Below are 13172 nucleotides of genomic sequence, written 5' to 3' on the forward strand. Positions count from 1 at the left end.
AGAGAAAATGAACTTGATAAGAGTTGAATGTAAAATCCAGGCCTTGAGGAGAAAACTTGTAAAAATTATAATTTCTTAAATGTGTTTCCTACTAAGGTACAAAAACAATCTACCGAATTCAAAGGACAGAAGGGGACTGAATTAGGTTGACTTTAACCACTAAATATCAACTTCAAGGGCAAGAGGTGTGGAGCGGGCCATCCGTGGCCAAGCTCTCTGGAGCGAGGCGGCGGCGGCCCGCGATGGGCATTGGGAAGAGAGTGATGGAAATGGAGGTACAGGGAACGAGAAGGAGAGGGAGACCAAAGCAAAGGTGGGTGGACTGTATCAAGGATGACCTTCGATCAAAGGGATTAACCGGTGATGAAGTGTGGGACAGAGGTAGATGGAGAACGCTGGCCAGAAACATCGACCCCACATAGAAGTGGGAAAAGATGCAAACAAAGAGGAAGAAGCAGGGCAAGAGTTGTGGACTCTTGAAAGGCATAAGACAGGATATTTTTAGTTTTTTGGGGTAATGTCGATACCAAGTCAGCTTCGGGGAGGAAACAATACCCTCCCGGGAGGGTAATAAAAATAACGCTTTGAGAAATAAAACAGGAAATTTTTAGTTTTTGGGGTAACATCGATACCGAGTCAGCTTCGGTGAGAAAGCAATAACATCCGGGGGAGGTTAATAAAAAACACTTTTGCCTGCAATGCTTCGCAACTAATACTTACCAGGGTTTAAAGCAAAATATGCAGACAGACATCCCAATTCGCTCTGCTCCAAGGAATCTCTGTGTTGATCTTTCTCGGCCGTTCCGTCGCGGTCTTCGCTCTCCGAGTTTTCTGTTCTACTGCTCGTTTCTCTCGTTTCTTGCGGATCATTCTTGGCCGTTTCCTCTGCGTCGTCCGCTGACCCGTCACTTGTCTGAAAGCAGAAGTCGTAAAAACATTTGTACATAGCACCTATACGATAAGGGCAATAAACTAGCCTTAATAGATTCTATCTTTATTATACCGTAGTTTAACAAACTAATGGCCATATTTCTAAATTTCTACAGCTTATCCTTAAGTATTTCTTCTCCTGAGAGGTAGAAAAACCAAAGCAAGATAACAAAAAAATCTAGACAGTTAAAAGTGGTGAGACCAAAGACAACAGATGTAAAATAAGAGGAAAAAAATCAACATAGCTCAAGGGTAGTTTCCTGAAAGGACAAAAGTACATATCAGATGCACACTACTAGAATATGTAAGAGTCAAAGTCGGTGTGATAGCCGATGATGACTATATAGATGGTCTTTTAGTTTATTTTATCAAAGCAATCATAAGATAAGCAGGTGGAAGAATACATGTAGATATTTCACGATGTTGACGATGACGACGTTGACGATGACCTTAACCCTTTTACCCCCAGGCTATTTGGAAATTTCCAACCCTTAACCCCCAAGGGGTTATTTTTTTTCGAGCACATTTTGCAGTATATTTTTTTAAATTGCTCTAACAGCCTTAATTTTCATCATAGAGAGGTCTGGTTGGTTTCATTCTCTTGGAAAATGCCTGAATTTTCTCAAAAAATTATCAAAAATATGCAAAAAAAATTTAAACAGCATTTTTTGCAAGGACGTACCGGTACGTCCATGGGGGTAAAGGGATGAGTTTTGTGAAACGTACCAGTACGTCCTTTGGGGGTAAAAGGGTTAAGAGATTCTATCTTTATCATAATGTAGTTTGACAAACTAATGGCCATATTTCTAAATTTCTACAGCTTATCCTGAAGTACTTCTTCTCTTGAGACGAGGGAAAACCAAAGCAAGATAACAGTAAAATCCTGACAGTTAAAAGTGGCGAGACCAAAGACACCAGATGTAAAATAAGAGGAAAAAAATCAACATAGCTCAAGGGTAGTTTCCTGAAAGGACAAAAGTACATATCAGAGGCACACTACTAGAATACGTAAGAGTCAAAGTCGGTACAATAGCCAATGATGACTATATAGACGGTCTTTTAGGTTATTTTATCAGAGCAATATCACAAATTTTTAAGTAATTTGTATTTTTCCTAACATACTTACCTAGAACTACCTTCTTAGGAGTTACTGGTAACTATAACTAACCGACCAGCTTTTTGTATAGTTTACCCTCTTTCCGTTTTCTAAGGGGTCAACCTCAGGCAGTGTGATATGTGCCCTGAGGCGACCCGGGGTCGGGCAGCGTGCTAGCTCAGGTCGTCGACTCGTCAGTAAGTTTCTGGTCGCGACGTGATCAACATCTCGCCGCGCTCTCTCTTACCTTATGCGACCCTTTGTGTCCCCAGATCCTTTGTGCTTACCGCGTGTTACCCACGTGTTTCAATTTCACTTTCCCGTTACATCCTTGTGTCTCTTGGTGTATTAGCGTTGTGTTATGGAGCATCGGTTATTTTATCAGAGCAATCATAAGATAAGCAAGCAGAAGAATAGATGTAGATATTTCACGACGACGACGATGACAACGACAACAACCTTAATGTTAATTACACCTCCGTATCATAACCACGCTATGCAATAGAGAACTCTAAGCACTTCCAACGGGAGGACAATGAAAAGTACATTCACTGTTATCAACATCGCACCCTATAGTGATGCCATCTCGGGAGATTTCCGTTACAGTAATGTACAAAACGAAATTAATTCGTTCTGGAGTGGCTCTCGTAAAGTGATTTTTTCGTGTTGTGAGTCACACATTACACGCAATTTCCCTAAATCGTTCCAAACCCTACAAAACACCACATTAAATCTCATTATAAAGCTACAGTATAACTACAATGAAATGCTGTACAGCCAAATACATTTGAACCATTCAATATACCTAAACTAAATGTTTTTGTTTTGTTTTGTTTCTTGTTGATGTCGGCTACCCCCCAAAATTGGGGGAGGTGCCTTTGGTATATGTATGTATGTAAATGTTAATACAGTAGTTCATTTTGAACTTTGGATACAATACCAGAGATTTTAGGATTTCAGTCGTATTTGCGTTTGAAAGTTGAGTACCTTCTGTGGTTATGTGTTACAACTAGGAGCTTAACGTAAAAACAATCAAAGAGACCCGCTTACCGTCATCTCCGGACTCGGCAGAACTGCATCGTCGACGGGCGCCTCGGAAACGTCGGACGATGAAGCGGGTCTTCTCGGCGCCCGGCTGTGGGAAGTTTTTTGACGTTGCAATCTTCTCGAGTGAAGCATGGCATGACAGCGTTTCACCTTCTCGATCTTTTTGTGTGCGTCTTGAGCTATTTTCACTGGGACCTTTGCTGCGTTGAACATGTTCTTCATTGCCTCGAGGAGGTTCTGGAATAAAAATGTCTTAAATGAAATTTCTTTGGGAATTATAATTGTTCAAAATAGAGATTTTAACCCTATTACCCCCAAAGGACGTACTGGTACGTTTCACAAAACTCATCCCTTTACCCCCATAAATGTACCGGTACGTCCTTGCAAAAAAATGCTATAAAAATCTTTTTTTTCATATTTTTAATATTTTTTTGAGAAAATTCAGGCATTTTCCAAAAGAATGAGACCAACCTGACCTCTCTATGACAAAAATTAAGGCTGTTAGAGCAATTTAAAAAAAAATATATTGCACAATGTGCTTGAAAAAGAAAAGGCCTGGGGGTTAAGGGTTGAAAAGTTCCAAATAACTACAACAACATTTTACCTTTCATTAACTAGGAGATAAAGATTTCTTATTTTATTGTATAATAATAAAACTTCCAATTTTTAAAAAAGAAATGGGAGATATATGTCTGAAATATCTATTAAATAAATACTAACCTCTTTCTCGTGGCTGTCCTTGACCTTCACAGGCTTCGAACGCTTGGCCGGGCGCGAACGCTTCTTCCAAGGCAACGGGAGAGACTATAAAGCAAATATAAATATATATATATATATATAAATAAGAAACCAGACATAATAGACGTCTTAAAAATAAGGAAATAAGGAAAGTATTTCTTCATTATCACAAGAAACTATGATGTACATGGTTTTCTGTTTTGTACTCTGTACTCTTAACTCTCAAAAATGTACAGGCAAGAAACCAGACATAACAGACATCTTAAAAATAAGGAAATAAGAAGAGTATTTCTTCATCCTAGCAGTACCAGCTGAACTCGGTTGAGTCCCTTGTTAGGCTGGGAGGAACGTAGAGAGTAGAGGTCCCCTTTTTTGTTTTTGTTTCATTTGTTGATGTCGGCTACCCCCCAAAATTGGGGGAAGTGCCTTGGTATATGTATGTATGTATATACCAAGGCACTTCCCCCAATTTTGGGGGGTAACTGACATCAAACAAATGAAAAAAAAGGGGACCTTTTCCCTCTATGCTCCGCCCAGCCTGACGAGGGACTCGACCGAGTTCAGCTGGTACTGCTAGGGGCGCCACAGCCCACCCTCCCCGTTATCCACCACAGATGAAGCTTCATAAGCTGAATCTCCTACTGCTGCTACCTCCCCGGTCATCTAAGGCACCGGAGGAAACAGCAGGGCCTACCGGAACTGCGTCGCAATCGCTCGCCATTCATTCTTATTTCTAGCACGCTCTCTTGCCTCTCTCACATCTATCCTCCTATCACCCAGAGCTTTCTTCACTCCATCCATCCACCCAAACCTTGGCCTTCCTCTTGTACTTCTTCCATCAACTCTAGCATTCATCACCTTCTTTAGCAGACAGCCATTTTCCATTCTCTCAACATGGCCAAACCACCTCAACATGAAAATGAATCAGTAAAACCTTACCTGGACTTCTGTGTTTTTGGTGATCTTCATGACATCCTGCAGGACGACGGAGCACCGACGCAACTTGTACATCGGCGAGTCGTAGGGCTTACGTCTCTTGCGCCTGCCGCACTTTGGAGACTGGGGACTCGGCGCCTCGGGAGCCTTGCGGGCGTGTACTTTGGGAGTCTGAGCCGGAGTCTGAGTCTCTTGTAACTTGACCCTCTGAGCTCTGGGTGACTTTGGAGTCGAAGAGCTTCGTTTCCTACGTTTTTTGGTACCGCTTAGCTTGGTTGTCTGAGAGGTTTGTGATGCGGGAGTCTGTGAGTCTTGCGGGTTTGGACTCTCGAATCTCTGTAGTTCGGGAGTCTGAGAGGACTGTTGTACGAGAGTCTCGGAACTCGGTGCGTTAGGAGCCTCTGAACTCTGTGTGTTAAGAGCCAAAGAACTCGGTACGTCAGGAGCCTCAAAACTTGGTATGTTGGGAGCCTCGGAAATCGGTATGTTGGGAGCCTCGGAAATCGGTACGTTGGGAGTTTCATTACTCGGTATGTCAGGAGCCTCAGAATTCTGTGTGTTAGGAGTCTCAGAACTCGGTACGTTAGAAGACTCAGAACTTGGTGTGTTAGGAGCCTCAGTACTCAGTGTGTTAAGAGCCTCAGAATTTGGTGTGTTAGAAGCCTCAAAACTCGGTACGTTCGGAGCCTCAGAATTTGGTGTGTTAGAAGCCTCAAAACTCGGTACGTTAGGAGCCTCAGAATTTGGTGTGTTAATAGCCTCAGGGCTTGGTGCGTTAGGAGCCTCGGAACTCAGTGTGTTAATAGCCTCAAAACTTGGTATATTAGGAGTCTCGAAGCTCGGTATGTTTGGAGACTCAAAACCCTGACACTGCAATAGTTTAGAGATCTCCGAGCCCAGCGATGGAGACATGTGAGGATCTTGCCACAGGAAATTCTTGGAATCCTCCAGCTTAGGCGTCTGCGAGTCCAGCGACCTGGGAGTGACAGCGGACTGCAGGCAAAACGGCTGGTACTCAAAGCTGAAAAAAAAGGAAAAGTTTAGATACATACATACATATACCAAGGCACTTCCCCCAATTTTGGGGGTAGCCGACATCAACAAATGAAACAAAAACAAAAGGGGACCTCTACTCTCTACATTCCTCCAGCCTAAAGTCTAGATAGAATAAAATAATGTTTTCGTACAAATCTACCGATCTTATCAAGGTAAAATCACAGCTACAATTATCCACAGACATAATAGTTCAGAATGCGAAAGCTACGTGTGAATGCAATCACAAGGTCAATAATCTGTAGTCCCAATGATAAAGTTGTTACATAATTTTGATATGTCAAAGCAAAAATACAGGAAGGGGAGGTGAGCAATTCTGTATATGATTAATAGGTCTGTATAAACCCTTTTACCCCCAGGCTCTTTGGAAATTTCCAACCCTTAACCCCCAAGGGGTTATTTTTTCCCCAGCACATTTTGCAGTATATTTTTTTTTAAATTGCTCTAACAGCCTTAATTTTCGTCATAGAGAGGTCAGGTTGGTCTCATTCTCTTGGAAAATGCCTGAATTTTCTCAAAAAATTATCAAAAATATGAAAAAAAAAATTTTTTATAGCATTTTTTTGCAAGGACGTACCGGTACGTCCATGGGGGTAAAGGGATGAGTTTTGTGAAACGTACCAGTACGTCCATGGGGGTAAAGGGATGGGTTTTGTGAAACGTACCAGTACGTCCTTTGGGGGTAAAAGGGTTAAAAATGTTTCACGTTACAAAATCTCATCTCTCACTTCGACGCTGAATCACTACAACGTTTAGACAAGAAGTTAGTATAGTATATCTCAGCCTCTAGAGGTTCAGTGTCTGTAATTCTATTGGGGTTGTAAATTTGAAGCGTTCAAGTGACAAAAATAGTCTCCTGATATCTCTGAAGACTTACTTCATTGCCTTGAAGCTCTATCAGATGGAAGAGGGATATCTTTTAACCTTTTTACCCCCAAAGGACATACTGGTACGTTTCACAAAACTCATCCCTTTACCCCCATGGACGTACCGGTATGTCCTTGCAAAAAAGTGCTATAAAAATTTTTTTTTTTTCATATTTTTAATATTTTTTTGAGAAAATTCATACATTTTCCAAGAGAATGAGACCAACCTGACCTCTCTATGACAAAAATTAAGGCTGTTAGAGCAATTTAAAAAAAGAATATACTGCAAAATGTGCTGGGGAAAAAATATGACCCCCGGGGGTTAAGTGTTGGAAATTTCCAAAGAGCCTGGGGGTAAAAGGGTTAACCAATGATGGATGACATTAGCAGCTCCTTTTGGAAGAGCGGGAGATAAATGTCAACGAACTTGGGAAAAGTGGCATTGAGAAGATCGACCCCTCCCCACCTTTAGTGCGAAAATGCATCCCCCTTGGCCTGGTTCTTATGATCTTGTCTAAATTATTATTGAGAGAGAGAGAGAGAGAGAGAGAGAGAGAGAGAGAGAGAGAGAGAGAGATAAAGCATCCATTCGTTATTTAGGTTATTAACACACTAGAGAGAGAGAGAGAGAGAGAGAGAGAGAGAGAGAGAGAGAGAGAGAGAGAGAGAGAGAGAGAGAGAGAGAGAACATCTATTTGCTGTTGATGTTATTAACATACTAGAGAGAGAGAGAGAGAGAGAGAGAGAGAGAGAGAGAGAGAGAGAGAGAGAGAGAGAGTATCTATTCGTTGTTGATGTTAATAACATACTAGAGAGAGAGAGAGAGAGAGAGAGAGAGAGAGAGAGAGAGAGAGAGAGAGAGAGAGAGACTCTCACCTTTTTGGCATCTGTGGAACTCGATTTTCAGGTACATTTGGTTGCAAACGTGGGCCTTCGGACAATTCAGCGGAGGACTGAGGGAAGGAAAGCATAACACACATGATATATAGGCTATAGAGATGGACTTTCAGTTTTCACATATAAAAAACCACTTGGCACCATCCGCTCAAGTTGTTATTCAAGCTATAACAAAGTACTGGGCTCATTAAGAAGTTTTAATTCTTGAAAGACCAAATTTAGAATAAAATATATCCTAGAGAGCTTCCTTCAGCATATAGAATTCTAGGAATACTATCAAAGATTACTCTGCCCACTTCTGATTTTCTTAACCATTTCACCCCCAAAGGACGTACCAGTACGTTCTTGCAAAACTGTTAATTACATGTTTTTATATATTTTTGATAATTTAATGAAAAACTTCAGGCATTTTCTAAAAGAATGAGACCAACCTGACCCCTTTAGGAGAAAAATTAAGCCTGTTAGAGCAATTTAAAAAAAAATATAAAGCAAAATGTGCTCAAAATTTAACCTTATGGTGGGGGTAAAAGGGTTAAGATAAATGTATGTTTGCTAGGATAACAGAATGCTTCCAATATACGAGAATCTGAGAATCTTTGAAAGTCGGCCATTAATCAAACATGAATCGAGAAATACAATTCTGCTATCTCTCGGGTTAACTCTAATGAAACTACGGTACGTTCAATTTAATGTAAACGTCACACGTAACCTACCATGCTGTTATACACTCCTCTACTGAGAATACTAGGGCATGTCGATTTGTTTTGTTTCAACAATGAAAAAAGTCTTGCATAATTTCTTGGACCCTTGGAAAATATATCTTCCAGAACAACGGAGCATTCTCTCAGCTTCAACCTGTGAAAGAAAATAAACGAATAATTCATTACGATCAGGGCAAATCTTCGAGACACGGAAGAGACTCGGTTATTTTGCATACATACATACATATACCAAGGCACTTCCCCAATTTTGGGGGGTAGCCGACATCAAAAAATGAAACAAAAACAAAAAGGGGACCTCTACTCTCTACGTTCCCCCAGCCTAACCAGGGACTCAGCCGAGTTCAGCTGGTACTGCTAGGGTGCCACAGCCCACCCTCCCACATTATCCACCACAGATGAAGCTTCATATTTGCATATTCTTTCTAAATAGCCCTTGACTCAATAAAAGTGGACCGAGAGTTTTAAATTATCTTTAAAAAAAGGTCTTGAAAGGTTTTTAAACAGTGATCATAACTGACAGTTATGAAAATGTGGAAGATATTTTAAAAAGAAAACTTTCACCGAGTGAAAAAAAATAACTTCTAAACTGATGTATTTATAGCAACTTCTAACTTGTTCTAAAACCATTCTTCATCCTATAATATTACATTTTCTTTATAATTTTCCCAAAACAAAATTTTGTCTATTTCATTACCGGACACCAATCATATAAAGCTCGAAAGTCTCCACACTAAACAATTTATCGTTCAAAAGAAGTGAAGCAGACAAGGTTGAAGCAGAGCTCCCTCATTAAATGAAAATGAGAACAGCAAACCATTGCTACTGAAGAAGTCAGAAGTGAAGAAGTAAGCGTTGGTCTCACGCTTTACAGTACCTTGTTGAGATAAGGACTCTGGAATATTATTCAATAAGCGGTTGCCGCACTTATGAAGCTTCTCGCCAAAAAGTGAACATTGTTTCCCGCCAAAAAGTGTGCTCATTATCACGGTGATTGGCCGGCTAAACGGAGTCCTCTGATTGGACGGCTGAACGGAGGCCTGTGATTGGCCGGCTGAACCGAGGCCTGTGATTGGCCGGCTGAACCGAGGCCTGTGATTGGCCGGCTGAACCGAGGCCTGTGATTGGCCAGCTGAACCGAGGCCTGTGATTGGCCGGCTGGACCGAGGCCTGTGATTGGCCGGCTGAACCGAGGCCTGTGATTGGCCGGCTGAACCGAGGCCTGTGATTGGCCGGCTGAACCGAGGCCTGTGATTGGCCGGCTAAACCGAGGCCTGTGATTGGCCGGCTGAACCGAGGCCTGTGATTGGCCGGCTGAACGGAGGCCTGTGATTGGCCGGCTGAACGGAGGCCTGTGATTGGCCGGCTTAGCTGAGGCCTGTGATTGGCCGGCTTAACTGAGGCCTGTGATTGGCCGATTGAACCGAGGCCTGTGAACCCTTCTACAATAATACTAACAAATGATGGTGATTCTAACAGCACTGCACCTCAACAAGGAGCATAATAAGGATAATAATTAAGTGGCACTTGGCAAGAGTTATCCTGAAGACAATATTGTCAGCAGACAGTCGAGTGATTGGTAACCAAGAAAGAGGGTGGAAAGGCTAACTGGCGTGTTAAATGCCTTGAATGCCGTCCCCGTTCCTGGGAACGGACAGCAGACTATTGGAAGATGGTCTGGAACTGAAGGGCAGTGTACTAGAAATTCTGGAAGTGTTGCCGGCCGGTTGTGCTCGTGGCAAGCGCGCAAATGGTGATAGTGTGTGAGGTGATAGAGGTGATAGTGTGTGAGGTGATAGAGGTGATAGTGTGTGAGGTGATAAGAGGTGATAGTGTGTGAGGTGATAGACGTGATAGTGTGTGAGGTGATAGACGTGATAGTGTGTGAGGTGATAGACGTGATAGTGTGTGAGGTGATAGAGGTGATAGTGTGTCAGGTGATAGTGGGTGAGGTGATAGAGGTGATAGCGTGTGAGGTGATAGAGGTGATAGTGTGTGAGGTGATAGAGGTGATAGTGTGTCAGGTGATAGAGGTGATAGTGTGTGAGGTGATAGAGGTGATAGTGTGTGAGGGGATAGCGAGTGAGGTGATAGAGGTGATAGTGTGTGAGGTGATAGAGGCGATAGTCGAGAATAGGGATGATTGAGGAGACTATGAGAGGGCCCATCTAGATACATCGTATGCAGGGTGATTGGGGTAATCTTGCGCAGGGCGACTGAAGTGATTGTGGATGGAGCAATCGTGCACAGGGGCAACCGAGGTGATTGTGGATGGCGTAATCGTGCGCAGGGTGATTGAGGTAATCGCGCACGAGGCTATCGGAGTGTTTGTTCTCGTAGAACTCGTGTGCATAGCCAACAATCTCCTGAAGATAGTCAACTATAAGACGGCTCCTCCTATTCAGCGAACCAGAAAAGCGATCCAAAATTTCCTCTCCACCATACTAACGGTCTCTTCCAGGTAACTTTTGATGATCAAGGTGGTGTCACCAAAGTCTTGGTTGTTAGTTTGCTTAATTGTATTACATGCAGAAACAATTACTACATTCAAACGCAAAGTTTAGCTGCAGTTTTTATAAGTTCGGCCACAGTTTTGTACAATTAAAGCAGGACACAATATATAATACATACATACATATACCAAGGCACTTCCCCCAATTTTGGGGGGTAGCCGACATCAACAATTGAAACAAAAACAAAAAAGGGGACCTCTACTCTCTACGTTCCTCCCAGCCTAACAAGGGACTTAACCGAGTTCAGCTGGTACTGCTAGGGTGCCACAGCCCACCCTCCCACATTATCCACCACAGATGAAGCTTCATAATGCTGAATCCCCTACTGCTGCTACCTGTGCTGCCCCCTGTGGCCACGGGGGCATAAAAACAATTAGAATAGGGCCAACGTTATCCTTGCGTGTCGTAAGAAGCGACTAAAAGGGACGGGACGAGGGGGCTGGGAACCCCCTCTCCTGTATCTACATCCTGTGAGACATCGACAATATATAATACTGTACATTAAACGTCTTGGGAACCGGTCACTTTGACGTTATCCATCACGTAACCATAAGTGTATCATAGAAAATTTATTCTGTTTTCTAAAGCAACTTTCAGTGCTTTACGTTTTTTCCTCCGTTAGCTACACTACAAAATGTCAAACGTCAACATAAGTAGGTTGACAAATGATGTTATTACTCCCCGGCCAAATGTCATGAGCCTGACCGATTTAGTCACGGCCAGGAAAACCAGAGGGTTAAAAGGTTTACGTCAGAGTAACGAACGGATCTTAATTCCAATTCAACAGCTTCTTACTGATTTCATTCGGTACAACGGAACATTAGAGAATCTTGACACTACAAAAGACATCACAGAATTTCTCAAAAATCACAAATTTTAAGTAATTTGTATTTTTCCTAACATACTTACCGAGAACTACTTTCTTAGGAGGTACCTGGAATCTCCTTTCAACTGACCAGAGTTTTGTGTAGTCTACCCTACTTCCGTTTTCTGTGGGGATTAACTCAGGTGTAAGGAGAACATGCCCTGAGGGTAGTCCTGAGCTAGGTCAGCGTTAGCTTGGGTCTCGCTCCTCAGTAAGTTCTCTGGTCGCGTCGTGATACCATCCCGTCGCTCTCCATTCTGTTGCGATCCTTTGTGTTCCCGACTCGTGTGTCCCACGTGGTTCCCGCGTGGTATCTCTGTGCTTTCCCTTGTGTTCTCGCGTGTTCGCGTAATTCCCTTGTGCTTCCCCAAGTGTATTCCTTATACATTCAATTCTGTATCATAGTACCAAGGTTTAGGTGGCTGGATTGAGTGAAGAAAGCTCTGGGTGATAGGAGGATAGATGTGAGAGAGGCAAGAGAGCGTGCTAGAAATAGGAATGAATGGCCAGCGATTGTAACGCAGTTCCGGTAAGCCCTGCTGCTTCCCCCTGTCGTCTTGGTGACCATGGTGGTAGCAGCAGTATGGGATTCAGCGTTATGAAACTTCATTTGTGGTGGATAACGGGGGAGGGTGGGCTGTGGCACCCCAGCAGTGACAGCCAAACTTGGCTGAATCCCTCGTCAGGCTGGGAGGAAAGGAGATAGAAAGGGTCCCCTTTTGTTCCTTTAGTTTGATGTCAGCTACCACCAAAATTAGGGCAAATAGAAGATCATAGTACTGCAGAGTAAATTAACAGCACATTTCAATCTGAAATAACTAAAATGGTATCCCTTTTACCCCCAAAGGACGTACTGGTAGGTTTCACAAAGCTCATCCCTTTACCCCCATGGACGTACCAATACGTCCTTGCAAAAAAATGCTATAAATTTTTTTTTTCATATTTTTGATAATTATTTGAAAAAATTCAGGCATTTTCCAAGAGAATGAGACCAACCTGACCTCTCTATGACAAAAATTAAGGCTGTTAGAGCAATTTAAAAAAAAATATACTGCAAAATGTGCTGGGGAAAAAAATAACCCCTTGGGGGTTAAGGGTTGGAAATTTCCAAATAGCCTGGGTGTAAAAGGGGTATGCATAATTCATATACTTTTTAATCTGTAACTACCTTGATGGAATCTGCAGATCTCGTGTAACCTCGACTTGAACACCACGACCGGGTTTGGTTGTATCCTGAAGAACTGCGTGGCCACAGCCCGAATCCATTACCATGTAGGAGGCCGATTCAGTGACGTAAATCGGCCTTTCAAAACACACGTCAGCATTACCCTGAAAGACGTACGAAAGTCAGGCGCCATCTAGAGGATCACTGAGAAGGTACTAAAGATGTATAAATGATCCTTACTATATATGACTTCATATGATTATCTTATTATCTGCATTAACTTCAAACATAATATGACTGCAAATGTATACTATACGGAAAATGTTTATCTGAAATTACCTGGTAAC

The 13172-nt window shown here is 42.4% G+C and overlaps 1 protein-coding gene across 2 annotated transcripts in view; it reads right to left on the reverse strand.

The window, feature by feature from the left end:
* LOC137626508 (uncharacterized) overlaps positions 1 to 13172 on the reverse strand; it is a 57030-nt gene that overhangs the window by 24895 nt on the left and 18963 nt on the right. For both annotated transcript variants that reach the window (XM_068357547.1, XM_068357546.1), the window contains exons 5-11: positions 12829 to 12989; positions 8277 to 8418; positions 7543 to 7619; positions 4751 to 5768; positions 3794 to 3877; positions 3077 to 3310; positions 721 to 913 (exon numbers count right to left, since the gene is read on the reverse strand). In XM_068357547.1, the coding sequence (XP_068213648.1) occupies positions 721 to 913; positions 3077 to 3310; positions 3794 to 3877; positions 4751 to 5768; positions 7543 to 7619; positions 8277 to 8418; positions 12829 to 12989 (1909 nt within the window). The remainder of the gene's footprint in view (positions 1 to 720; positions 914 to 3076; positions 3311 to 3793; positions 3878 to 4750; positions 5769 to 7542; positions 7620 to 8276; positions 8419 to 12828; positions 12990 to 13172) is intronic.

The sequence above is a fragment of the Palaemon carinicauda genome, chromosome 34 (genome assembly GCF_036898095.1).
Source record: "Palaemon carinicauda isolate YSFRI2023 chromosome 34, ASM3689809v2, whole genome shotgun sequence".
In the NCBI taxonomy this organism is placed as follows: domain Eukaryota; kingdom Metazoa; phylum Arthropoda; class Malacostraca; order Decapoda; family Palaemonidae; genus Palaemon; species Palaemon carinicauda.